At 50.1% G+C, this 27,333-nt stretch overlaps 2 protein-coding genes across 9 annotated transcripts in view; one reads left to right on the forward strand and one right to left on the reverse strand.

The window, feature by feature from the left end:
- Positions 1 to 12,712, forward strand: part of ENO4 (enolase 4) — a 238,777-nt gene extending 226,065 nt beyond the window's left edge. For all 5 annotated transcript variants that reach the window (XM_088459671.1, XM_088459669.1, XM_088459670.1 and 2 more), the window contains 4 exons: positions 3,763 to 3,952; positions 4,597 to 4,664; positions 4,849 to 4,966; positions 12,362 to 12,712. In XM_088459671.1, the coding sequence (XP_088315797.1) occupies positions 3,763 to 3,952; positions 4,597 to 4,664; positions 4,849 to 4,966; positions 12,362 to 12,450 (465 nt within the window). In that variant the 3' untranslated portion in view covers positions 12,451 to 12,712. The remainder of the gene's footprint in view (positions 1 to 3,762; positions 3,953 to 4,596; positions 4,665 to 4,848; positions 4,967 to 12,361) is intronic.
- A 9,113-nt stretch (positions 12,713 to 21,825) lies between these two features.
- The window catches only part of SHTN1 (shootin 1), a 298,248-nt gene continuing 292,740 nt past the window's right edge, over positions 21,826 to 27,333 (reverse strand). For all 4 annotated transcript variants that reach the window (XM_088459666.1, XM_088459665.1, XM_088459667.1 and 1 more), the window contains one exon: positions 21,826 to 22,573. In XM_088459666.1, the coding sequence (XP_088315792.1) occupies positions 22,468 to 22,573 (106 nt within the window). In that variant the 3' untranslated portion in view covers positions 21,826 to 22,467. The remainder of the gene's footprint in view (positions 22,574 to 27,333) is intronic.

Consider the following 27,333-nt stretch of genomic DNA (forward strand, 5'->3'; position numbering starts at 1 on the left):
TTGGTGCTGTGTATAGTATGTTACCGCTGCCTATATTGGTGCTGTGTATAGCACGTTACCGCTGCCTATATTGGTGCTGTGTATGGCATGTTACCGCTGCCTATATTGGTGCTGTGTATAGTATATTACCGCTGCCTATATTGGTGCTGTGTATAGTACGTTACCGCTGCCTATATTGGTGCTGTGTATAGTACGTTACCGCTGCCTATATTGGTGCTGTGTATAGTACGTTATGGCATGTTACCGCTGCCTATATTGGTGCTGTGTATAGTACGTTACCGCTGCCTATATTGGTGCTGTGTATAGCACGTTACCGCTGCCTATATTGGTGCTGTGTATAGTACGTTACCGCTGCCTATATTGGTGCTGTGTATAGTACGTTACTGCTGCCTATATTGGTGTTGTGTATAGTACGTTACCGCTGCCTATATTGGTGCTGTGTATAGTATGTTACCGCTGCCTATATTGGTGCTGTGTATAGTATGTTACCGCTGCCTATATTGGTGCTGTGTATAGTATGTTACCGCTGCCTATATTGGTGCTGTGTATAGCACGTTATGGCATGTTACCGCTGCCTATATTGGTGCTGTGTATAGTACGTTATGGCATGTTACCGCTGCCTATATTGGTGCTGTGTATAGTACGTTACCGCTGCCTATATTGGTGCTGTGTATAGTACGTTACCGCTGCCTATATTGGTGCTGTGTATAGTACGTTATGGCATGTTACCGCTGCCTATATTGGTGCTGTGTATAGTACGTTATGGCATGTTACCGCTGCCTATATTGGTGCTGTGTATAGTATGTTACCGCTGCCTATATTGGTGCTGTGTATAGTATGTTACCGCTGCCTATATTGGTGCTGTGTATAGTACGTTACCGCTGCCTATATTGGTGCTGTGTATAGTACGTTACCGCTGCCTATATTGGTGCTGTGTATAGTATGTTGCCGCTGCATATATTGGTGCTGTGTATAGTATGTTACCGCTGCCTATATTGGTGCTGTGTATAGTACGTTACCGCTGCCTATATTGGTGCTGTGTATAGTACGTTACCGCTGCCTATATTGGTGCTGTGTATAGTACGTTACCGCTGCCTATATTGGTGCTGTGTATAGTACGTTATGGCATGTTACCGCTGCCTATATTGGTGCTGTGTATAGTACGTTATGGCATGTTACCGCTGCCTATATTGGTGCTGTGTATAGTACGTTATGGCATGTTACCGCTGCCTATATTGGTGCTGTGTATAGCATGTTACCGCTGCCTATATTGGTGCTGTGTATAGTACGTTACCGCTGCCTATATTGGTGCTGTGTATAGTACGTTACCGCTGCCTATATTGGTGCTGTGTATAGTACGTTATGGCATGTTACCGCTGCCTATATTGGTGCTGTGTATAGTATGTTACCGCTGCCTATATTGGTGCTGTGTATAGCTCGTTATGGCATGTTACCGCTGCCTATATTGGTGCTGTGTATAGTATGTTACCGCTGCCTATATTGGTGCTGTGTATAGTACGTTACCGCTGCCTATATTGGTGCTGTGTATAGTACGTTACCGCTGCCTATATTGGTGCTGTGTATAGCACGTTACCGCTGCCTATATTGGTGCTGTGTATAGCACGTTATGGCATGTTACCGCTGCCTATATTGGTGCTGTGTATAGCACGTTACCGCTGCCTATATTGGTGCTGTGTATAGCATGTTACCGCTGCCTATATTGGTGCGGTGTATAGCACGTTACCGCTGCCTATATTGGTGCTGTGTATAGTACGTTACCGCTGCCTATATTGGTGCTGTGTATAGTATGTTACCGCTGCCTTTATTGGTGCTGTGTATAGCACGTTATGGCATGTTACCGCTGCCTATATTGGTGCTGTGTATAGTACGTTACCGCTGCCTATATTGATGCTGTGTATAGTATGTTACCGCTGCCTATATTGGTGCTGTGTATAGTACGTTATGGCATGTTACCGCTGCCTATATTGGTGCTGTGTATAGTATGTTACCGCTGCCTATATTGGTGCTGTGTATAGCACGTTACCGCTGCCTATATTGGTGCTGTGTATAGTACGTTACCGCTGCCTATATTGGTGCTCTGTATAGCTCGTTATGGCATGTTACCGCTGCCTATATTGGTGCTGTGTATAGTACGTTACCGCTGCCTATATTGGTGCTGTGTATAGTATGTTACCGCTGCCTATATTGGTGCTGTGTATAGCACGTTATGGCATGTTACCGCTGCCTATATTGGTGCTGTGTATAGCACGTTACCGCTGCCTATATTGGTGCTGTGTATAGTACGTTACCGCTGCCTATATTGGTGCTGTGTATAGTACGTTATGGCATGTTACCGCTGCCTATATTGGTGCTGTGTATAGCACGTTACCGCTGCCTATATTGGTGCTGTGTATAGTACGTTACCGCTGCCTATATTGGTGCTGTGTATAGTACGTTACCGCTGCCTATATTGGTGCTGTGTATAGTACGTTATGGCATGTTACCGCTGCCTATATTGGTGCTGTGTATAGTACGTTATGGCATGTTACCGCTGCCTATATTGGTGCTGTGTATAGTATGTTACCGCTGCCTATATTGGTGCTGTGTATAGTACGTTACCGCTGCCTATATTGGTGCTGTGTATAGCATGTTACCGCTGCCTATATTGGTGCTGTGTATAGCACGTTACCGCTGCCTATATTGGTGCTGTGTATAGCATGTTACCGCTGCCTATATTGGTGCGGTGTATAGTACGTTATGGCATGTTACCGCTGCCTATATTGGTGCTGTGTATAGTACGTTACCGCTGCCTATATTGGTGCTGTGTATAGTATGTTACCGCTGCCTTTATTGGTGCTGTGTATAGCACGTTATGGCATGTTACCGCTGCCTATATTGGTGCTGTGTATAGTATGTTACCGCTGCCTATATTGGTGCTGTGTATAGTACGTTACCGCTGCCTATATTGGTGCTGTGTATAGCATGTTACCGCTGCCTATATTGGTGCTGTGTATAGCACGTTACCGCTGCCTATATTGGTGCTGTGTATAGCATGTTACCGCTGCCTATATTGGTGCGGTGTATAGTACGTTATGGCATGTTACCGCTGCCTATATTGGTGCTGTGTATAGCATGTTACCGCTGCCTATATTGGTGCTGTGTATAGTATGTTACCGCTGCCTATATTGGTGCTGTGTATAATATGTTACCGCTGCCTATATTGGTGCTGTGTATGGCATGTTATTGTGTGTTATAGCAGCAGTTCTCTATACCTGACCCCATGGTGTATACACGTCGCCAGGCCTGTAATGGCTTCTCAGCGTTTCTCCTCGGTAACATGGCCAGAATTAAGGATTTTACCTTCATGCAACCCAAGAAGTTCAAAGTGCTTTTGTATTACTAAAATAAGTTTTTAAAGTTTTGTCTAAAATCCGACACCAACAACCAGAATCCTCCCCTATATCTGGTATCTAGGGGTGTATTTACTAAGCTTTCTTAGTAAACTTAAGTGAACGGGGGAAAGGTACCAGCCAATCAGCTCCTAACTGCCATGTCACAGGCTGTGTTTGAAAAATGACATGAGCTGATTGGCTGGTACCTTACCTTCGTACAAAGCTTAGTAAATAGACCCCTAGTCCCTGCATTCTGTGACTGGGTTAGGTGCAGACGTTTCCCTTCTCCTGTATGTGCATCTCGCTAGAACGCAGGTCATGTGATCCAGCGCCTGCTACTATAACTCACTCAGTCTCTGTATTTGGTCAGGACAGACAACAGTACCTGAACCTGGGAAAGGCTGTTGGTTCCAGATGTTATATATTGGCTGATGTGGCATCAAACACAATCCCTCACCTACTGCAAGCCGGTTACACTGCACTACCCAGCGGCCACGTCCTCAAATGTACCAATGAAACAACAGTGTCTGATCTACTGGCGGTGGTGCGACTCATTCAGGGTAAGACGCATATGCCTATATATAATATTAATGGTCCGTTCAGCTGGCGTAATAGGTGGCAAACGGCTGTGGTCAGACATAGAAATTGTTCCTGCCATAGGGCTGCTGTAAGTTTTGATGTGTGACTGATGGCAAATAAGGTTGCACCAATTGGTATTACAGTGTGTATGGGCGTTAAAAGTAGGAATCGGAGTCCTTACACATTTGAACACACAGATGTAGACAATGGAAAGTTTGTAGGCAGATTGTCTAAAGTTGCAGATGTACACTTTTCCGTGAGACTCAATCCGGTCCTGTGTGTATTAGGCACTGGTCCTCACTGTTATATGTACACGAGGGTTTAATGGGTGAGAGCACATATGTGTAGGAGACACAAGGTCCTGGGATAGTTGCTTGAAGGGTTAATGAAAAGCTGATTGGTGGGAAATATCCTGTAATTATGTAGCATCCATGTAAATGTTTCTCCTACAGTTCTCTCTTATGATTAATGGAATACAATAGACTTCTGCCCTCTCTGTAATACGACAATCACCCCTCTACACTCTGATAATACATCACATTCGCTAACCTTGATTAAAGAGGAGATGTGATGTGTGCACCAGGTTTCTGCCTTAATAAAAATGCATTTCCTCCTTATTTTTCAGGAGAGGAACGTGTGAGCGTTTTGGGGTGCACACATGAGGAGTCTTCTGAGGACAGCCTCACAGACCTGGTACCGGCTGCATTCATCCCTGTCTTTTGTTTGGCGAACAGTTGGACACAAACACAGATATTCGTACAACTGGCCAGAAATAAATGTTGTGCAGACACTGACGGCTGTAACCTTCTGCTATACAGGTCTATGGGGTGGTCACGCTCGGCTCTATAACTCGCTCTTCTGTTTCTCATTTCTCCAGGCTGTTGGTCTTGGGACAAACTTCATCAAGCTGGGAGGTCTCCTGCGTGGTGAGAGGACAGCGAAATACAACCGTCTGCTGGTAATAGAGGAAGACCTGGCACTCAGTGGCAGACTGGGTAATGAGTCCATTCTGTGACACTGCAGGGGGTAGCCAGTAATTAGCGCTGATTGTCCTCCTACGGCCGTCACCAAGCTAACAATGATCTACTTACACACAGCGTCACCAGAGCAGACAAAGCAAATCCCCCGGGTGATACTGTCCCAAACTTTCATTTACAGGCAGTTTGTGTTACAGGACATTGTGTGTTATATACGGAATGCACTGTGCTCCTGGTGATTATTATATAGGGAGTGTACACCATCTCACCTAGTGCAGAATACTGTGCACACTCTGCTCTTGGTGATAAAATTATGTTTCTACTTCAGGGTCCATAGGGGTCCACAGGGTGACCTTGGGGTATAGCTGGATCCTGGATCCTCGGGCACCACGGAGTTAAAGCTTTCAGCTGCTCCCAGGATGCACTTGGGTCCAACCTCCCCTATACCCCGCCCCCGAGCCACAGGCACCTCAGTTTAAGATGGTGCCCGGCCGGAGTCGGGTCACCCTGCGGGGGGGGGGCTGCAGGAGCAGCCCCCTAAAGCTTTTTATTTAACTAGGTTAAATTTATTTTTACTATAGTTTTGTTCTCCAGAGCGGCAGCGCTGGGCTGTCTGTACAGACGCCCACGCTGCCGCTCCTTCTCCCTGCTGGCGCCGCGACGCCAGCACTGAACTGGGGATCGAGGCGGGGGAAGCCAGAGTCTGTACTAGCCGGACTCTGGCTTCCCCCGGGACTGCTGCCGGAAGACGCCGGGGAGATTAAGGTAAGCCGCGCACCGCTGATTAGCGGCGGTGCGCGGGTAATGCCTTTTATATGCAGTCCCATGCCTCCGGTCTAGGGGACAGACCGGTGGCGGCGGGCCCCCCCTCCAGCGGAGGCATACCCCGCCAGACCACTAGGGTGAATAAGGCAAGCGGGATGCCGCAACCTTGGGGGTTAAATATGCTAGCCAGGGGAGGAAGCCTTCCCTGTCTAGCGGCTCCTCCCCTCAGCGCGCCTTTCAGCACGGAGACTGGCGTCGCTGAGCTGCAGATACTCGGGCCACTCCTCCTCTGAGGTCTGCCATTTTCTTACTGGCAGCGCAGATCTTCAGGGAGCACGCGGACCGGTCCCCCTGTGTACCTCCCCCCCGACAAGGACAGTGTACACAGCACTATAGCCCTCCCAGACACTGAATCTGGGAGGTTGATTGTAGTGGAAAGGTGCAGTGAGTATATCTTCCTGCATGGTATGTGACTTGTGCTAGTACTGCCTGTCTGTGCTTATTTCTACTTACTGGCCCTCATTCAGAGCCGTACGCTCTGAGCAGAGCGCACGCTCTGAATGAGGGCCGGGCTCCATTTTCATGGAGCGTCCTCCTGGACGCTCATATAGCTGTGGGTCACCACCCACAGGCTATACGAGCGTGCATTGCGATGGTCTCGACCATCGCGACCATCGAAATTGCGAGCCGGAGCCTGCGGTTGAGGTTTTCAACCGCAAGCTCCGGAGTGATTTTGGCTCTATCAGAGCCAAAATCACTCCCACTGACATCACTAGTGATGTCAGTGGGCCGGCTTCTGACGGGAGGCGTTCCCGTGGGAACGCCCCCGTCAGGGAGGCACGCCCACCAAAGGGGACGTGCTGTCAATCAACATTGACAGCACGCCCCCTTTGATCGGACACAACGAGCGAAGGACTTTCCTTCGCTCGTCGCGTCTGGCGCATGTGCACGACGGAGCTCCCTCCGTCGTGCGCATGCTCAGTCCATAACATCGACCCACTTGCGAGCGGATAGCCGCTCGCGAGTGGGTCTGAATCAGGCCCACTGTCAGCTAATACCTATCCCTTTCCTTCTCCTACAAGCCCTACAGGTGTGCGGGGGAAGGGCGTTTCTACTGACCTCTCTTATATAGATCACATATTTGTGAGGTCCGTCACATACAGTTGTGTGCGACACAGTTCCATATTGTGGGCTGTTGTTCAGCACACTGGTGAGTGCGCACGTTTTCTTCCTAAGTCATGTCTGAGGAGGAGATTGAGCACTCCGGGGCTCCGGCATTGTTCTCCTGCAGGCGCTGTTCTGCAGGAGTGGATAGGGAGGATTTGTCACAGGACGGCCTGTGCGGACGGTGCCAGGCGGTCCCTGGTACGTCTAAACCTCCCATGTCGCAGGAGCCACCATGGGCGATGTTTTCCCAGGTGCTGGTGTCCATCGCGGACCGTCTGTCGGTCCCGACTGCCACCCCTACTAGGGCGTTGCCCCAGCCTGCCATCCCCCATGCCCCGGGTGTCCCACAATTATTGCAGACTCCCCCGGGGTCTCAGCCTGTTGGTCCCTATGCGGGGTTGCCAATGTATATTCAGTCCACCCCTGTGGCACAGCCGGCTGTGGTGCCGTTTCAGGCTCCAGTGGCAGCTCCTCCACCCTGGGTGGATGCGCTTTCCCACACTGTCCAAGATTTGGCGGCAGCATCTTCGGCTTTTCAGTCGATGTTGCGCAGTGACGTGCCCTCCAGGGCGTCTAAACGCTCAGTCATGGCACAGGCTACGCATCTTTCGGATTCTGAGGGGTCCTCGGATGATGGTGAGGTGCTGGATGACTTTACCTCCTGGACTGAGGCATCTGAGGCTGACACTAAGTCTTCCATCAATGTGCGGGCTCTGGTTAAGGCGGTGCGGGCCATTCTTCTGATTGAGGATGAGGCACCCGCTCCCAAGTCGAGGTATCCTAGTTTTAAAAAAGCTAAGGTTACTTCTACAGCGTTCCCCTTGTCTGATCAGTTGACTGATCACATGGCGGTGGCCTGGCAGACGCCCAGTAAGCGTTTCCTGCCACAGACACGCTTGGCGTCCAATTATCCATTCCCGAAAGCACATTGTAAGAAATGGGAAACTCCGCCTGCAGTCAATTCCCATGTAACACGCCTCATCAGGAGTGCTACTTTGCCATTGCCGTCTATATCCTCGCTGAGGATCCTACGGACAGGAAGGTGGAGACTTGTCTAAAGTCAATTTATTCTCGCTCAGGGGCTGTAGCCCGGCCGTCCATGGCCATCTCCTGGGTGGCCAAGGCCATTGAGGGGTGGGCCAATGCCTTGGAGGACACGTTTACGGATGAATCTCCGGACGTACAGAGGGCGTTGTTAGGACAGATGAGAGATGCCGCCTCCTACATTGGAGAAGCATCTTTGGATGCTAGCCTGTTGACCTCTAGGGTTTCGGCGGCAGCCGTGTCTGCTCGTAGATCCTTGTGGTTGCGGTCTTGAAGAGCAGACGCAGATTCAAAGAAAGGCTTGGAGGCCTTACCTTTTAATGGGGAATTACTATTTGGTCCGGACCTGGACAAAATAGTAGATACCCTGGCAAAATCCAAGTCAGCCTTCCTCCCTTCAGCTACTACACCTGCTAAGGTCCGGAGCTCGGCGTTTCGTTCCTTTCGGGTTCAGGGCAAAGCAAAGGGTCAGTCCTTCCCGAGGCAGTCCGCACCCAAGACCGCCTCAAAGCCAAAGAAGCAAGCCTGGAGTGCTAGGCGCCCTTCTTCCAAGCCAGAAGATAAGCCTTCTGCGTGATGGGACGGGCCTCCCTCTGGGGGACCCCAGAGTGGGAGGCCGACTTCTTCAATTCGCCCAGTGCTGGCACAATACCACCACGGATGCCTGGGTGCGAGAAGTGGCCTCCCAGGGGTACGCCCTGTCTTTTCGGCACAGGCCGCCTTGCCAGTTTTTTTGCACAAGTCCTTCTCAGGACAAAACCAAGGCCTTGCAGGTTCAGGAAGCCATAGAGGCCTTGCTGACGGCGGGGGTCATTATACCCGTACCACAGTCTCAACGTGGGATGGGGTATTACTCTACGCTGTTTCTGGTGCAGAAACCCAATGGCTCTCATCGCCCCATCCTCAATTTGAAGTCCCTGAACAGGTTTCTCAGGGTTCCCAAATTCAGGATGGAAACTTTGCGTTCCATCATACTGGCGATGGAACCGGGGGATTATATGGTCTCCCTGGATATCCAGGACGCCTATCGCACCAACGGGTTCTGCGATTTGCTATTCTCCACAACCACTACCAATTCAGGGCTCTACCCTTTGGTCTCTCCACGGCACCAAGGGTATTTACCAAGGTGATGGCGGTCATGGCGGCTCACCTTCGGAGCCAGGGGATACGGTTGCTACCGTATCTAGACGACCTCCTCTTGCTGGCAAGCTCCCTGGAGGTACTGATCCAGCATCTCCACCTGACGGTCGCTTGTCTACAGGCGCACGGCTGGTTGATCAACTGGAAGAAGTCCTCCCTCATCCCATCACAGCGGATGGTTCATTTGGGGGCCCTGCTGGACTCTCGTCAGCAACGGATTTTTCTGACTCCAGAGAAGGTCTCCTCCTTACAGCTGCGGATTCACGGCTGTCTGAGCAGTGGCAGAGTGTCGGTGCACTCAGCGATGAGAGTTTTGGGGTCCATGGTGTCGGCATTCGACATGGTGGAGTTTGCCCAGTTCCATTCCAGGCCCCTGCAGGGGCTGATTCTTTCGCAATGGAACGGATTGCCACACAGGATCCGCTCTCAGATGCTGGTGTTGTCCTCGGAGGTGCGTCTGTCCCTAGCCTGGTGGCTGCAGACAGCTCATCTCCTAGAGGGGCGCCCCTTTTGGATCCCGGAATGGGTTCTGCTCACGACAGATGCCAGGGGGCGGTGACAGGCTCCTTGTCACTTCAGGGTCGTTGGTCGTCGGAGGAAGCGATTCTTCCCATCAACATCCTGGAACTGAGGGCAGTATACAGAGCCCTGCAGTCGTCCGGCACCGCTCTTCACGGAAGGGCCGTTCAGGTGCAGTCAGACAACGCCACCACGGTGGCGTACATCAATCACCAGGGAGGGACTCGCAGTCGAGCTGCGATGTCGGAGGTGTCCAGCGTCCTGGCTTGGGCGGAGCGCTATCTTCCAGCTCTCTCTGCAGTTTTCATCCCAGGAGTCCTCAATTGGGAGGCAGACTTCCTCAGCCGTTACGACGTGCATCCCGGGGAATGGTCGCTTCATCCAGAGGTATTCCAACTACTCGTGGACAAGTGGGGGCTGCCAGAGCTGGACCTGATGGCGTCCCGTCACAATCACAAGCTGCCCGTGTACGGGTCAAGGACAAGGGACGCAGGCGCAAGTCTGATAGACGCGCTGTCGGTGAGATGGCGGTTTCAACTGGCTTACTTGTTCCCTCCGATATCTCTGCTGCCTCGGGTCCTGCGCAAGTTCAAACAGGACGGAGGCACACTGATCCTGGTGGCCCCAGCGTGGCCCAGAAGGCCGTGGTACTCCGATCTGCGGAGCTTGTCCATCGACGCTCCGTTCCTCCTACCTCAACGGCGGGACCTGTTGTCTCAGGGGCCCTGTCTTCACCCGGATCTGGGTCGACTATCTTTGACGGCGTGGCTCTTGAGACAGCCGTCCTGAGGTCTCGGGGCTTTTCTAGCTCCGTTATTACCACCATGCTGAGGGCGCGCAAGCCTGCTTCCGCGAGGATCTATCACAGAGTGTGGCACACTTACTTTCAGTGGTGCGAGGCCAAAAAATATGATCCCCAGGTGTTCCGGGTTTCGCGTATTTTGGCTTTCCTTCAGTCGGGTTTGGACTTAGGATTACGTCTTTCCTCACTGAAGGTGCACGTGTCTGCTCTGTCGGTGTGGTTCCAGCGCAGGATCGCTGTTATGCCGGACGTACACACCTTTTTCCAGGGAGTTTTAAGAATCCAGCCTCCCTTTGTGCCACCTGTGGCCCCGTGGGATTTGGCGGTGGTTCTTCGGGCCTTACAGGGTCCGCCTTTTGAGCCCTTGGAGTCAGTGGAGCTCAAGTGGCTAACTTTTAAGACTGTTTTCCTCTTGGCAATTGCTTCTGCCAGGAGGGTTTCAGATTTGGGGGCGCTTTCTTGTCGTCCCCCTTTTCTGATTTTTCATCAGGACAGAGCGGTGCTTCGCACTCGTCCTGATTTCCTGCCTAAGGTGGTTTCCAGGTTCCACATTAATCAGGAAATTGTTGTACCAGCCTTTCAGTCGCCTGATCTTTCGGCTGGGGAGACTTCCTTAGACGTTGTCCGTGCACTCCAGGTTTATGTGGACCGGACTAGTTCTGTGAGGAAGTCGGATTCTTTGTGTATCCTCTTTGGTTTTCACAAGAGGGGTTGGCCTGCCAACAAACAGACTCTAGCCCGATGGCTTCGTTCTGTTATTATTGAGGCTTATATGCAGGAGGGTTTACCTGTTCCAGCCTCTGTTAAGGCTCATTCCACTCGGTCTGTGGGTCCCTCTTGGGCTGCTAGATGTGGCGCCTCTGCTGTTCTGCTCTGGAAGGCGGCCACCTGGTCTTCCATTCAGACCTTTTTGAGGTTCTATGCGTTTGACACCTTTGCCTCTCAGGATGCATCCTTTGGGCGCCGGGTTCTCCTATCAGCACAGGAGCGTCCCCGCCCTTAGTTGGACTGCTTTGGGACATCCCCAAGGTCAACCCTGTGGACCCCCTATGGACCCTGAAGTAGAAAACAAGAGATATGGTGAGAACTTACCTTTGTTATCTCTGTTTCTACGAAGTCCATAGGGTCCACAGGGCACCCGCCCTGACGCACCTGGCTTCATATGGGCTGTGTGACTGGTCACCGGTTTTCCGTCTCCCATTTCTGTGAGTATGGTTCTTGTGTGTTCCAGTCTTCCTTCTCTCTGTTTCGTCTCCTCCTCCGGCCTGCTTACCAACTGAGGTGCCTGTGGCTCGGGGGCGGGGTATAGGGGAGGTTGGACCCAAGTGCATCCTGGGAGCAGCTGAAAGCTTTAACTCCATGGTGCCCGAGGATCCAGCTATACCCCAAGGTCACCCTGTGGACCCTATGGACTTCGTAGAAACAGAGATAACGAAGGTAAGTTCTTACCATATCTCTTGTTATTACACAGGTATATGCCCCAAATATTGTGTATACAAATAAGTGACAGATGTGGTATATGGTGTGTACACTCCCAGTAATAAGATGCTGTATTACACATGTACAGCCATGGCCAAAGTTTTGAGACTGAAGTAAACTTTGTGAAAACCAATGCTTGTGTCACTGTTGTTAGACCTATTTGTCAGATGTTACTATGGTATACTGAGGTAACATTACAGCGTTACATATGTCTCATATATTATGGTATACTGAGGTAACATTACATCTGACACTTATGTCATGCTGTTACTATGGTATACTGAGGTAACATTACATCTGACACTGCTGTAATGCTGTCACTATGGTATACTGAGGTAACATTACATCTGACAAAGGTCTAATAACACTGAAGCAGGAGACTTTGTGACAACCAATACTTATGAGAATGACATAACTTTTGGCCGTGGCTGTATATGCCCCGATTATTTCTATACACAGTAAGTGACGTTATGTATTATGTATTGTTACATTTCTAGGCTCGCGATCAGAGTTCAGGTTTCCCACGTTGTGGAAGGAATCCCAATGTAATCCGCCAGCTGAGGAAGAGATGGATACTTACAGCTGACATCCCTGGTGACCTGCCTGGAATATGTAGTACATCGGAGTCATTGGTGAAATGTTGTATACTGACCATGAGTTACATTGTATACCCTGGTGCGATTCGCGTAGCCTGTGTATAAGTGTATATATGTTATATAACAGCCTAGGAAGGAGTTATATGTTTTCTTCTCCTTCTCTGCACTGTATCATTGTTTAATTGGATACTAGTAGAAATGTCAGGAATACCTGTTTATTGTTGTATGATGCAATAGATGGGGTGTAACCCATAGTAACAACTGAGTGTTGTAGTAATTTCTTAGTCATAGCAACCACTCTAACAGTACCTTTATCCTGGTGCCAGTATTCAGTAATGTCCCCCATAATGGCCAATATGAAAATGATTTATAGGGGTGCAGTGCCCCCCTCTCCGCTCATTCCATGGGGATAATTATCATTAATCGGTTACTGCGCAGAGATTGTGACGCTGTTACTGTGTATTACACATTTAGGGCCTGATTCAGACCCACTCGCGAGCGGCTGTCCGCTCGCAAGTGGGTCGATGTTATGGACTGAGCATGCGCACGACGGAGGGAGCTCCGTCGTGCGCATGCGCCAGACGCGACGAGCGAAGGAAAGTCCTTCGCTCGTTGTGTCCGATCAAAGGGGGCGTGCTGTCAATGTTGATTGACAGCACGCCCCCTTTGGTGGGCGTGCCGGGGGCGTGCCTCCCTGATGGGGGCGTTCCTAAGGGAACGCCTCCCGTCAGAAGCCGGCCCACTGACATCACTAGTGATGTCAGTGGGAGTGATTTTGGCTCTGATAGAGCCAAAATCACTCCGGAGCTTGCGGTTGAAAACCTCAACCGCAGGCTCCGGCTCGCAATTTCGATGGTCGCGATGGTCTCGACCATCGCGACCATCACAATGCACGCTCGTATAGCCTGTGGGTGGTGACCCACAGCTATACGAGCGTCCAGGAGGACGCTCCATGAAAATGGAGCCCGGCCCTCATTCAGAGCGTGCGCTCTGCTCAGAGCGTGCGCTCTGAATGAGCGCCTTATTTGTCAAATACTTACTACTGTACTTCTGCAGAAGTTTCTAACAGAATGGGGAGAATTATAAAGAAATTGCATAGAAAGATGGTGATGTCTGCACAGCACATGGTATATTATGTGTCTCCATCTAAGAGGAGAGCCGGGAAGGTAATCGCACACATACTCCTATCAGAGGGTTTCTTATCTGCAAGTCTGTAACTAGCGCTGGGCAAGCGGTGCAGGGCCTAGGGGGCTTTACCTGGTACGGCCCCCTGCATCCCAGAGAGCCACCCGCGGCCCCCTGCATGCCAGAGAGCCACCCGCGGCCCCCTGCATCCCAGAGAGCCACCCGCGGCCCCCTGCATCCCAGAGAGCCACCCGCGGCCCCCTGCATCCCAGAGAGCCACCCGCGGCCCCCTGCATCCCAGAGAGCCACCCGCGGCCCCCTGCATCCCAGAGAGCCACCCGCGGCCCCATGCATCCCAGAGAGCCACCCGCGGCCCCCTGCATCCCAGAGAGCCACCCGCGGCCCCCTGCATCCCAGAGAGCCACCTGCGGCACACATCCTGACATTAAGTATTGGGGCTAGGGGGATGGTTAGGGGGGGGATAGGTTTAGGCTGTGGGGAGGGAGGGCTAGGATACTGTCAGGTGTCTGTATCCCAGCACTGTCAGGATCCTGCCTACAGGCATCTCGTACTAAAGATACATTAGTTGGCACAATCCAGGCAAGCAGAATTCAGGTGTCAGCATTGCTCGCCCACTCCTAGTGCCGCTGTGCGCAACATGTTGTCATATGTTAGAGAGACACGGCTGGCACAGGGCGGCTTATCACCAGCTCACTCATACTTGTTGTGCTTTCCCGGCAAACTGGCGCATTGCTCACCATGCAGATAACACCAGGCAAACCAGACGACTCATTAATTCTGAAATCACTGAATCTTTGTGATTGTTACACAACATTTATCACCCTCTGCATGAAAAGCAAAATTCACACATGAAACACTGGCAAAGAGACTCATCGGATGTTTCACATAACTGATGTATAGACTGATACACGTCAGTGTCCTAATACTCAGAGCGCCGTAGTGCAACTTACCCCGGGCACCATCTGGCTAGGTACAAGTTGCACTACGGCGCTCTGAGTGAGTAATGATTACACCTGTGCACCTGTTGGGTGACCTGGGAAATGTGTCAGTGAGTAATGATTACACCTGTGCTCCTGTTGGGTGACCTGGGAAATGTGTCGGTGAGTAATGATTACACCTGTGCTCCTGTTGGGTGACCTGGGAAATGTGTCGGTGAGTAATGATTACACCTGTGCACCTGCTGGGTGACCTGGGAAATGTGTCAGTGAGTAATGATTACACCTGTGCTCCTGCTGGGTGACCTGGGAAATGTGTCAGTGAGTAATGAGTACACCTGTGCACCTGCTGGGTGACCTGGGAAATGTGTCAGTGAGTAATGATTACACCTGTGCTCCTGCTGGGTGACCTGGGAAATGTGTCAGTGAGTAATGATTACACCTTGAGGACAGAGTTGAGAACTAGATCACCTTTCATCCAACGAGTTGGTTGGTTGGAATGAAAATCTGACAAACTGTCACTTAGCCAGAGAAGTTGGTTAAATCGCTTTGTCTGATTGTCATTTGTGTCCATACATTAGCAGATTAGTGTCAGGCCAGCTTTAGTCTCAATCTGTACAATGGAACTTGGCGTGAGAATAAGCCATGGCCACTGCATCGTACGCTTCCTACACAGAGTCACTCAGATATACAGGTGTCACATATCAAATCAGTGCAGTCTCCTGACGCGACATATTCAAGCAAAAACACGCGGGGCTGGGGCATCAATGAGGGCTATTCTGCTCGACTGCGGCAATAGTGTATGAGCGCACAGATCTGTAACTCAGAGCTCCGTAATGCACCTTATACCTTGCGCTCTATGGCTTAGTACATCGCAGTAATCAGTAGTGCTCCTCCTATCAGTGACCCGGGCTAGACCAGGAAATATGGTGTGATAGGGGTGTAACAGTCCAGGGTTCAGTTATCCATGCTTGCGCACCGGTGCCTTGATTACTACTTTGATTTAACCATCTGTGCCCAGCCATGGATATCCTAAAAGCCTGGACTGCTAAGGTGCCCCAAGGACAGTTTGAGAACAACTGGTCTAACCCACCCTTACAATAATGGAAGCAAGTGCTGGTTCAGTACCCCCCAAACTACAGGGTCTCGCTGTAACCGCTACTCACATTCTTTTTATTTACAGATCTGAAAACAAGATGAGCAAAAAATCTTTTCCATATTTTGACTAAAAACTAATAATTTTTCATATCAAATTCAAAGACAAATATAAAATCACATCAGTCACAGAGACTAATACACAGGGAGATGTCACAGAGACTTATACACAGGGAGATGTCACAGAGACTTATACACAGGGAGATGTCACAGAGACTTATACACAGGGAGATGTCACAGAGACTTATACACAGGGAGATGTCACAGAGACTTATACACAGGGAGATGTCACAGAGACTTATACACAGGGAGATGTCACAGAGACTTATACACAGGGAGATGTCACAGAGACTTATACACAGGGAGATGTCACAGAGACTTATACACAGGGAGATGTCACAGAGACTTATACATAGGGAGATGTCACAGAGACTAATGAGATCGGCTCAAACCACACACACAGGGATCTGACACACACACAAACACACACACACAGGGATCTGACACACACACACACAGGGATCTGATACATGTACAGGAAATCAGGATTTTGGTACTTACCGATAAATCCCTTTCTCTGATTCCACCGGGGACACTGGAGTCTCAGTACAGTGGGGTATAGAAGTGGGTTAACTGGGAGTTGGCACCTTTAAAAAATGTGTATGGTAGCTAGCTCCTCCCCCTCTATACCCCCTACAGGCAGTCTAAAGAAACTGTGCCCGAGGGGAGCTGGAAAGTAAGGAGAAAGGAGACAGAAAAGCTACAGCATTCATGTACAAAGAAATAAACAGTATTATAAAAGAAAAATAACATTCCAATCAGACAATAGAAACACAAACAACCGCTGCCCCTGGAAAACAGTAACTAGAGCAGCACAGGGTGGGCGTCCAGTGTCCCCTGTGGAATCGGAGAAAGGGATTTATCGGTAAGTACCAAAATCCTAATTTCTCCTTCATCCACTAGGGGACACTGGAGTCTCAGTACAATGGGGACGTCGCAGAGCTCACATCCCGGTGGGAGAGCGCTGAGAACCCTGCAAAACTGCACGGCCAAACTCTGGAGCAGAGGCCGCAAAAGTATCAAAGCGGTAAAACTTTAGAAAAGTGTGCCTGCCTGACCAAGCGGCCGCTCAACAAAGCTGGTTTAAAGAAACTCCACGAGCAGCCACCCATGAAGGGACTACCGAGCGCGTTGAATGTGCCATAATGGAGACCGGTGGTTGTCATGAGGCCACCACATAAGCCTGTCTGATAGTCAGACGAATCCAGCTTGAAATGGTTTGTTTGGAAGCCGGCCAACCTGGACGCGCCAAATCAAACCGAACAAACAAAGCATCGGACTTTCGGAGAGAAGCAGTCCTGTCGACACACATCCGGAGCGCTGTGACGACATCTAAGGACCTAGAGGCTGGAGACTCATCCTTAAACACAGGGACCACAATTGGTTGGTATATATGAAAAGCAGATACTACTTTTGGAAGGTAGGACTTTTGTGTGCGTAACTCTGCCCTATCTTCATGGAAAATGAGATAGGGAGGATGACATGATAAAGCACCTAATTCAGACACATGCCTCGCTGAGGCGAGCGCCAAAAGGAGAACCACCTTCCAAGTTAAGTACTTTATCTCCACCCTCTAACGGCTCAAAGGTGTCAGACTGGAGAAAAGCCAATACCAAGTCTAAGTCCCATGGTGCCGTTGGAGGCACAAAAGGAGACTGAAGCCTGACTATGCCCTTGAGAAAGGTCTGGATATCCGGCAATAAGGCCAATTTCCTCTGAAAGAAAACAGACAACGCGGATACCTGTACCTCTAAGGAACCAATACGAAGACCCGCTGTTAAACCAGCCTGAAGGAAAAGAAGGAGACATGATACCTTAAATACTGACGGAGGAGAATTGCGTCTTTCACACCAAGCTACATACGTCTTTCATATACGATAGTAATGTTGAGACGTGACTTCTTTCCGAGCCCGAATCATGGTGGGAATCACACTTGATGGGATTCCCTTTTTCCTGAGGACGGCCCTTTCAATAGCCACGCCGTCAAAAGAAGCCGCCTTAAAGTCTTGATAAACAGCCCCTGAAGAACGAGGTAGTCTTGTAGAGGAAGCGGCCACGGCTCATCTATCAACAGATTCCGTATCTGTGAGTACCACGCTCGTCTGGGCCAATCTGGAGCTACTAGTAGCACCCTGACATTTTCGCGTTTGATTCTTTGAAGCAATCGGGGGATGAGCGGGAAAGGAGGGAATAGGTATATGTAGTGAAACGGCCACAGTGTAGTCAGTGCATCCACAGCTGCTGACTGCGGGTCCTTTGTTCGGGAACAGTAAATTGGTAATTGTTGGTTCAACCTCGACGCCATGAGGTCGGCCCCACCGCAGAGTCAGTTGGTGAAATACCTGAGGATTGAGCGACCATTCCCCGGAAGAATGTCCTGCCGACTGAGGTAGTCGGCCTCCCAATATTCCACTCCTCGGATGAAGATTGCAGAAATCGCCACTGTGAATTCCTCCGCCCAAAGCAGAATTCTGCTTACTTGTCTCATGGCGGCCCTGCTTTTGGTGCCGCCCTGTCTGTTTATATATGCCACCACTGTGGCATTGTCCGACTGTACTCTGATTGCCCGACCCTGCAACAGAGGATGCGTCAGCTGGAGCGCATAAAACACTGCTCTTAATTCAAGAATATTTATGGGAAGTCCTGCCTCCCGCTGAGTCCAGTGCCCCTGAAAATGTTTCCCCAGGGTCACTACTCCCCACCCTCTCACACTTGCGTCTGTGGTGAGGAGAATCCAATCCCACACTGCAAACTGTCTTCCTGCCAGCAGGTGAGAGGGACTCAACCACCAAATAAGAGATGTACGGGTTTGGGGAGACAATAGGACTCGCTGGTGGAGAAAGAGGTGGGATCCTGACCACTGGTAGAGAAGGTCCAACTGAAATGGCCGGGCATGAAATCTCGCATATTGAATCGCCTCGAATGTTGCCATCATCTTCCCCAGAAGATGGATACAGAGATATACAGACACTCTGTGATGCCGCAGAATCAGACGCACCATGTGCTGAATGGAGGAGACCTTGTCCTGAGGTAGAAATACCTTTTGTTCCACCGTGTCCAATATCATGCCCAGGAATAGCAGACGTTGTGTTGGAATCAAAGGATTTTTGGAAATGTAGAATCCACCCATGTGGTAAGAGAAGATTCTGGATTAATTGAATGTCCAGTAACAAGCGAGCTACTGACGGGGCCTTGATCAGGAGATTGTCCAAGTATGGAACAATGATGACCCCCTGAAGAGGCAGCAGAGCCATCATAACGACCATGACCTTCGTGAACACTCTTGGTGCCGACGAAAGAACGAAAGGTAGGGCCTGAAATTGCAAATGCGAGTCTAGGACCGCAAATCGAAGAAATGCCTGATGAGGAGGCCAGATGGGGATGTGGATATAGGCATCTTTTATGTCTAGGGACACAAGAAACTCGTCCTTCTCTAGTCTTGCTATAACCGACTGGAGAGACTCCATCTTGTATTTGAAAGCTCGAAGATAAGGGTTTAGATCCTTGAGGTTGAGAATGGGTTTCATTGAGCCGTCCGGCTTGGGCACCACAAACAAGCTGGAATAAAAACCCTGACCTCTTTGATGGGACAGAACATTTACTACCACCTGCAACAATAACAGCTTCTGTATTGCTTCCTGAATTACCACTCACTTTTCTGATGCTAGAGGTAAACCGGTAGTGAAAAAACGAGAAGGCAGTTGGATTTTGAAGTCCAACTTCATGCCATGAGTAATAATGTCCCGGACCCAGGCATCCTGACAAGACTTGATCCACACTTCTTTGAAGTGCAGAAGACGAGCGCCCACCCTGGAATCCTCCAAATGAGAAGGGAGAGCGTCATGCGGTCGGCTTTGCTGCAGCCTTGTCCTGCTGAGACTCGGATGCAGAGGCTGTCGAAGCTCTACCACGGCCTCTAGAACTGCGGGAGAAGGCCGGAGCTTCTCTGAAACGTCCTCTAAACCTCCCCGGGGCACAAAAGGACCGAAAGGAAGGTCCTGCTGTATGTCGTCTAGGGGGAGGAGCAGCAGATGGTAGGTAAGTGGATTTACCACCTGTAGCTTGTGAGATCCACTTATCCAACTCCGTACCGAAAAGGACGTCTCCCGTAAAGGGAAGAGCCTCTTGTGCTCTCTTTGGCTGCGTCAGTGGCAAGCAGATGTGGAGTCTAAGAGCTCTCCTAGCTGATATAGCTAAAGCCAAAGATCTATATGTCCTTAGAAGCTTCCTCAAGGAAAGCAGCTGATTCTGCAATCTGTTCGGCCAGCTGAATGAGATCTTCAGTTTGCGTTCCGGTCTTAAGACCTTCTGCAAGCTGCGTAGCCCAGGCTTCTACCGCCTTGTTTACCCAATAGTTAACCAGCGTTGGACGCAGTGATACCCCTGCCACTGTATATATAGATTTTAACGTGTTTTCCAGCTTCCTGTCAGAGGATTCTTTTAAGGAAATAGCCCCAGGCACAGGGAGTACTGTCTTTTTGGAAAGACTGGACACTGAGGAATCCACTGCTGGAGGAGTTTCGCATAATTTCCTACTTTCAGGCGGAAATGAATAATAATTTTGAAACTTCTTATCTGGGTGTTTCCACGCTGAGATTAGGATATCATCCAACATGATGCTGGAAAAGTGACAGCCTGTCTGAATCTTACCAAAGATAGACGGTTTAGTAACCTCTAAATCTTCTATATGTAAAACCTGGCATACTGTAGTGATTAGTGCATCTACGCCCTGAGATGTAGGTTCAGACTCTTCAGGAATCTGAACCTCCTCTTCCTGAACCTCACCCTCTTCTGGCTCCTGCACCTCTTCCTCATCTGAATCATCCCAGCGTAAGGGACATTACCTTAGTAAGTCCCTCAACAGATCTGGCTAAAGAACGTGCCCAATCTGGTTCGGGTGATCTTTTTCTGATCACCTCCCTGTCTCTGCGAGCTGCTTCTAGCCCTGCAGACAGTTTTGACATAACATGTCAATTGCTCAGACCATATAGGTTGGGATGGTGTGTCAGCAGTCTGAGGCTGAGAAACACCCTTGTCAGACAGCAGGGAAGTGTTAGACTGCACAATTTTTGCAGGAGGATTTTTGTGCAGCTTTGGATCCTTTGGAAGACATGCAGCAATACTCTGTCACACACACACACACACACTAGGTGAAGAGACAGATAATATAGAGACTGTACAGTGTAAAGGGGCACAGAGGGAGATATGCTATGACCCTTGCAGCGCTAAATTAATAGTGCTATTAAATTGCAGATGAACCTGCATTACTGGCCTGATCACAGAGCTGTGTGTAGTCTCCTCGTGCAGCAGGATGCTTAAAATTGGCACCAGCATCCTTGATAGAAGATCTGGGGCTGCTGGGAGGCAGGAGCAGAAGTCCGCTCCCTCCGCTATGGCGCCCGTTCTCAGTGCTAGCGGTGCCTGCTTACTCTACCCGCCTGCCGTCCTGGCTCACCTGTTATTCAGGAAGCTAGGACACACTAACCTTGAGGCTGGCGGTGGGATTTATGCTGGGGGAGCCTGCTACGTGCGCTGCATGCAGCGTGTCTAGGGACTCCCCAGAGACTGAGCTCTCTGTAGCAGGAGACCACAGCGCAGACCGCAAGCAGAGGCAGTGAGGTCTCCCCGGCAGCTCCAGCGGTGCAGACAGGCAGAGGCAGTGAGGTCTCCCCGGCAGCTCCAGCGGTGCAGACAGGCAGAGGCAGTGAGGTCTCCCCGGCAGCTCCAGCGGTGCAGACAGGCAGAGGCAGTGAGGTCTCCCCGGCAGCTCCAGCGGTGCAGACAGGCAGAGGCAGTGAGGTCTCCCCGGCAGCTCCAGCGGTGCAGACAGGCAGAGGCAGTGAGCTCTCCCCGGCAGCTCCAGCGGTGCAGACAGGCAGAGGCAGTGAGCTGCCTGTCTGTATTGGATTGATTGAAGTTCATTTTATAGAGAGCCCTAAGGAGCATAGGTCCAGCTCCCAGGGCACAAATTTTAGACTGGGCTGTGGGGGGTATAGAGGGGGAGGAGCTAGCTACCATTCAAATTTTTTAAAGGTGCCAGCTCCTGGTTAACCCACTTCTATACCCCACTGTACTGAGACTCCAGTGTCCCCTAATGGATGAAGGAGAAATCTGACACACACACACACACCAACTCACCACTGAATCTTACAGACAAATGGTAAATCTCGCTCACACGCTGGGATCCGGTCCACACATCAGGGAATCTGTCATACTCTGGGATCCGGTCCACACATCAGGGAATCTGTCATACTCTGGGATCCGGTCCACACATCAGGGAATCTGTCATACTCTGGGATCCGGTCCACACATCAGGGAATCTGTCATACTCTGGGATCCGGTCCACACATCAGGGAATCTGTCATACTCTGGGATCCGGTACACACATCAGGGAATCTGTCATACTCTGGGATCCGGTACACACATCAGGGAATCTGTCATACTCTGGGATCCGGTACACACATCAGGGAATCTGTCATACTCTGGGATCCGGTACACACATCAGGGAATCTGTCATACTCTGGGATCCGGTACACACATCAGGGAATCTGACATATAACATGAGAGGGATACTGTAGACAGTGCAGCTAAATGGTGTTTGTGCTGCACTATTTAGGCACCAGCCATTTGGTGACTTCACATCCATGAAGAGGAGACCTGAGCAGAAGAATGTGATATAAAGGGATAAGAGGCTGATATTTCATCTTCTAATTAGCAATTAGAACTATCAATGTCCTTCCCTGTCTTATTACTATTCCTAGTGAGATCCGTGTTCTCTTCTCCAATGTCTCCAACATACGACAAGGCCTTGGTGGAGCTGAAAGAGAGAGAGAGAGAGAGAGCGGTTACTGCAGTTCATAGGAGACAAAGGCAGGTAGGAGACACTGACAGTGAGGGATAGAGGAACAGAATATTCTATTGTTACATGAAATTTCCATTTTCACATTGTTATAAAGTGACAAAGACTCAGAGTCTCTATGTATATTCCAGTGTTACCGGCGTCTAAATGGTGATTGTTGTTTATTGCTAGCTCAGCGGCTGATTAAGAGACACTATCAATTTCATAATGTCACTATTCATTGCAATTCCAGGGATTATTTCAATGCTATTTATCAAGCAACTCTTGCCGAGACAGAGCATATCCAAGAAGATGGCGGCCGGGCACAGATATATTGATAACACTAGCCATCACAGTGCTTCCCGGTTTTGACTAAAGTGCACATGGGGGGAGGGGCGAGCGCTGTACAGGGGGTGTACAGAGGATCCTGGTCACAACCGGAGAACATAAAGCTGATATTCGGGACACTACGTATGCTGCTAATAAACTGCGCCAGGTACGGGCCAGCGGGAGACAGACACGGTGAGATTAATGGGCTCCTGTAGAGTTGGACAGAAATGGCATTTTTGTAAATGTGTGCCACCAATACATATACAATAATCCCTATATGTTATAATAATAATAATAATAATATGCCTCATGAACTCAAGCACTGCAATAAGAGGAAACATGGGGTGGAAAGTACCGGGAAAGGGTTGGCTAAGTCGCTGCAGCAAGTCAGCAAGTTATGGTGATTCTCAGGGGAAGGCACAGCAGCTCTCAGTGACCCTGTACCCAGCATATGGGAGAGCAGCCAGTGTTACTGAGGGGAGGAGACCAGGAGCACTGGTGGTAAGAATAGTGCAGGGGAAGGCACAAGAAAGTAGATGGTCCTGCAGGAGCTTACATTCTACAAGGATGGGGTAACCAGTTAGAGGAATATCTAGCAGACAAGGTAGGAGGAGGGAGTGAGAGCGGAGCTAAGTGGTGGGCTGATAAACTTTAGTGAAATGAACCCTTAGGACACTGTTTAAGTGTTTAAAGCTGGCAAATTGTGGTGAGGGAGAGCGCTCCATAGGAGGGGGCTCTGTGGGAGAAACCTTGGAGGAAGCCAGCACAGAAGAGTTGAGACATATGTGGAAACAGCAGATATGCTGGGAGGGAGTGCGGACAGATGTAAGTGATGAAGGGCTTTATAGATATAAGGGACTTGTCTGTGAAGGAAAAAGCAGATAAGGAAAATGAGATAGGCAGCATCACTAAGGATATCAGCTTAGCCCCGTGCCCCCAAGGGATGTAACCATTATCTCTATCAGTCACTATGGATGGAAAGTATCACACAGTAGATCCAATTGCCTGTGTTTGTCCTTATTTCATGCACTAAATAAGTATAAAAAATGCAAATACAACAAGGAATTTCTTCTTCAGGGTCCACAGAATCTACCTTGGGGTATGTAGTTGGAGAGATCCATTGCACCAAACAGCTACAGCTGTGAAGCTCCCAGCATGCACTGGTCCTCCTCCCTATATACCACTCCCACATTTGTCATGTCTGAGGGTAAAGGAGAGAAGGATGAGCCTCCGATGCTCCAAGTCATGTAAATCCTGTTTTGCAGGCTTGTCTGAACAGGATTTTGTGCAGGATGGCTTGTGTAGTGTCTGTTGTAAACAGCCACCTTTCCTATCTGGTACACCTGCACCTACACAAGAGCCATCCTGGGTGGCGTCTTGGTCGCATATGGTGGACAAGGTCGCAGCATCGCGTGCTCCTGCCACGATATTGCCTCCTACTGTGGGGTACCCACAGCAGTTGCATCCTTCTATGTACATTACATATCCCCTATGAATCCTTGTTGGTTTGATTCTTCAGCTCACTCTAGTCAGAGTATGCTGCCATCTATAGCCCCTCAGCAGGTGGTGCAGGCAGATAGACCAGTGGCAGTAAATAAGCAGGGACATAAGAGAGGTTCTATTCAGACATTGCCTCAGGATTCTGACCCACCCTCCTCATCACACTCTGATACTCACAGTTCTGGGTCTTACTCAGCAGAAGAAGACCATCAATCCTCTGTGGATGTCTCCTCTCTGGTGAGAGTGGTTAGATCTGTCCTCAGTATAGAGGAAGAGGAGGTGCCGCCGAAAGCTAAGATTCCGGTCTTTAGGCATCAGAAGGTGGCTAGAGATTACTTTCCTCAGTCTGAGCAACTCACTTCCCACTGTCACATGCGAGAGGCAGCTATGTATATTGGGGAAGGGGTCATTGACGCAGGTATCTTAGCTTCTAGGGTATCGGCAGCTTGAAGAACCCTTTGGCTAAAACCTGGAAGGCGGATACAGGTTCCAAGAAAGCCCTGGAATCCTTGCCTTTTGTGGGGAAAGTACTGTTTGGACCAGAGCTGGATGACATAGTGTCTTCTCTGGCGACGTCTAAATCTGTGGGGTTGCCAACTATGACTACCTTTAAGTATAAGCAGTCGTCAGCTCAGTCCCTTTCGCAAACAGGGTAGGGCAAAGGGACAGTCTTCCTCTATACAGGATAATGCCCACAGGAGACGGCAGAACAAGAAATCCTAGTCAGTCAAGCGTGCCGCTTCCAAGCTGGACGGTAAGCTCACTGCCTGATGGGGCAGGCCTCCCCCTGGGGGGTCTCAGGGTTGGAGGCAGACTCCTACAGTTTTCTCAGGCCTGGCATCACACCACGATGCCTGGTTTCGAGAGGTGGTCTCTCAGGGTTATGTCATCACGTTCCTGAGGCATCCCCCTCAAAGGTTTGTTGGTACAACCCTACCTTTAGATCCGGTCAGGTCTTCCGCCTTCTGGGAGTCTATTGAGGCCATCCTGAGGTCAGGAGTCCTAACCCTCGTTCCTGTGACACAACAGGGAAGGGGTTATTATTCAAATTTGTTTTTGGTTCAGAAACCAAATGGGTCGCATCGCCCTACCCTGAATCTGAAGTCTCTCAACAGAATCACACACACATACCAACCTCCCCCCACCACCACTATCCACCACCCCACCTCACCTACCCACTCCCCCTTCAACCCATGCCCCTCCCACACCCCACCCTACCCTCCAAACTAATCCCCTCCCCGCACCCCTTCTACCCCATGACCGCACCATTTCTAGTTCCACCCCCACCCCGTCCAGCAGATACACACTGTATGAACGCGGTTTACAAACTATTGCCTGTAACCAGATTTATCCATGTGCCCAAAATCCGTATGGAAACCCTACAGTCAATTATGTTGGCAATGGAGCCTGGAGATTTCATGGTCTCCCGGGATATACAGGATGCATATCTGCATGTTCCGATTGCACGATCCCACCAAAGATTTGTAAGATTGGCGGTATATCAACAACATTACCAATTTCAGGTGCTACCCTTCGGGCTGGCCACAGCTCCTCGGGTATTTACCAAAATCATGGCAGTGATGAAGGCTCATTTCAGACCACGAGGAGTCAGGATACTCCCATATTTGGACGACCTCCTGATATTAGCACAATCACAAGAATTGTTACAATGTCATCTCCAGATGACCATTGTCTGCTTACAGGAGCACGGCTGGATAATAAATTGGAAAAAGCCCTCTCTTTCTCCAACTCAGCAGATGGTGCACTTGGGGGCGCTGCTGGACACTCTGGGCCAGAGGGTTCTCTTACCAGAGGACAATATTGCGGAACTACAGTCTCGTGTGTGCAGTCTACTCTGCAAACAAAGTTTGTCAGTTCACCTGGCAATGCAGGTGCTGGGTTCCATGGTATCCACATTTGATATGGTGGCATATGCCCAGTTCCACTCCAGGTCCCTGCAGCAATGGATTCTGTCTCATTGGGATGGTCAGGATCATCGGATAAAGTCTCAGATGATACGCATCTCGCCAGAGGTTCGGCTCTCCCAAGCTTGGTGGCTGGAGACAACTCCTATAGACAAGTGTCGTCCGTTATGGGTCCCAGATTGGGTACTCCTCACCACGGATGCAAGTCTCCAAGGATGGGGAGCAGTGACAGAGCGCCACACCTTTCAGAGAAGGTGGACGAACCAGGAAACTCACCTACCGATAAATATCTTGGAGCTTCGTGCAGTGCACAGAGAGCTAGGTCTGGCGCAGGACCTTCTTCACGGCAGGCCTGTTCAGATTCAGTCCGACAATGCGACCACAGTGGCCTATATCAACCATCAGGGAGGCACACGAAGTCTGGCAGCCATGAGGGAAGTGATGAACATTCTGCTGTGTGCAGAATGCCATCTTCCAGCAATCTCGGCAATATTCATCCCAGGAGTCCTCAACTGGGAAGTGGACTTCCTAAGTCGTCAGGGCATACACGCCGGAGAATGGGCTCTTCATCCAGACATCTTTCACCTCCTGGTGGACAGGTGGGGGCTACCAGACGTAGACCGCATGGCATCACGCCACAACCACAAGGTCCCCAGGTACAGCGCCAGTACGAGGGACCCCTCAGTTGCCTTCGTGGATGCTCTGGCATTGAGCTGGAACTTCAGGTTGGCATACTTGTTTCCTCCGATATCCTTCCTCCCAAGAGTAGTTAGAAAGTTCAAGCAGGAAGGCGGCAGGTTAATACTAATAGCTCCTGCCTCACCCAGGAGACATTGGTTCACCGATCTGACATGTCCATCCATAGACAGGCCACTTCCACTGGCTCTGCGACCGGATTTGCTAGTGCAGGGTACCTGCCTATATCCGGATTTAGCTCGGCTGGCTTTGACGGCGTGGCTATTGAGGCTTCCGTCTTAAAAGCCA

Source organism: Taudactylus pleione, unplaced genomic scaffold, assembly GCF_031769625.1.
Source record: "Taudactylus pleione unplaced genomic scaffold, aTauple2 ptg000926l, whole genome shotgun sequence".
In the NCBI taxonomy this organism is placed as follows: domain Eukaryota; kingdom Metazoa; phylum Chordata; class Amphibia; order Anura; family Myobatrachidae; genus Taudactylus; species Taudactylus pleione.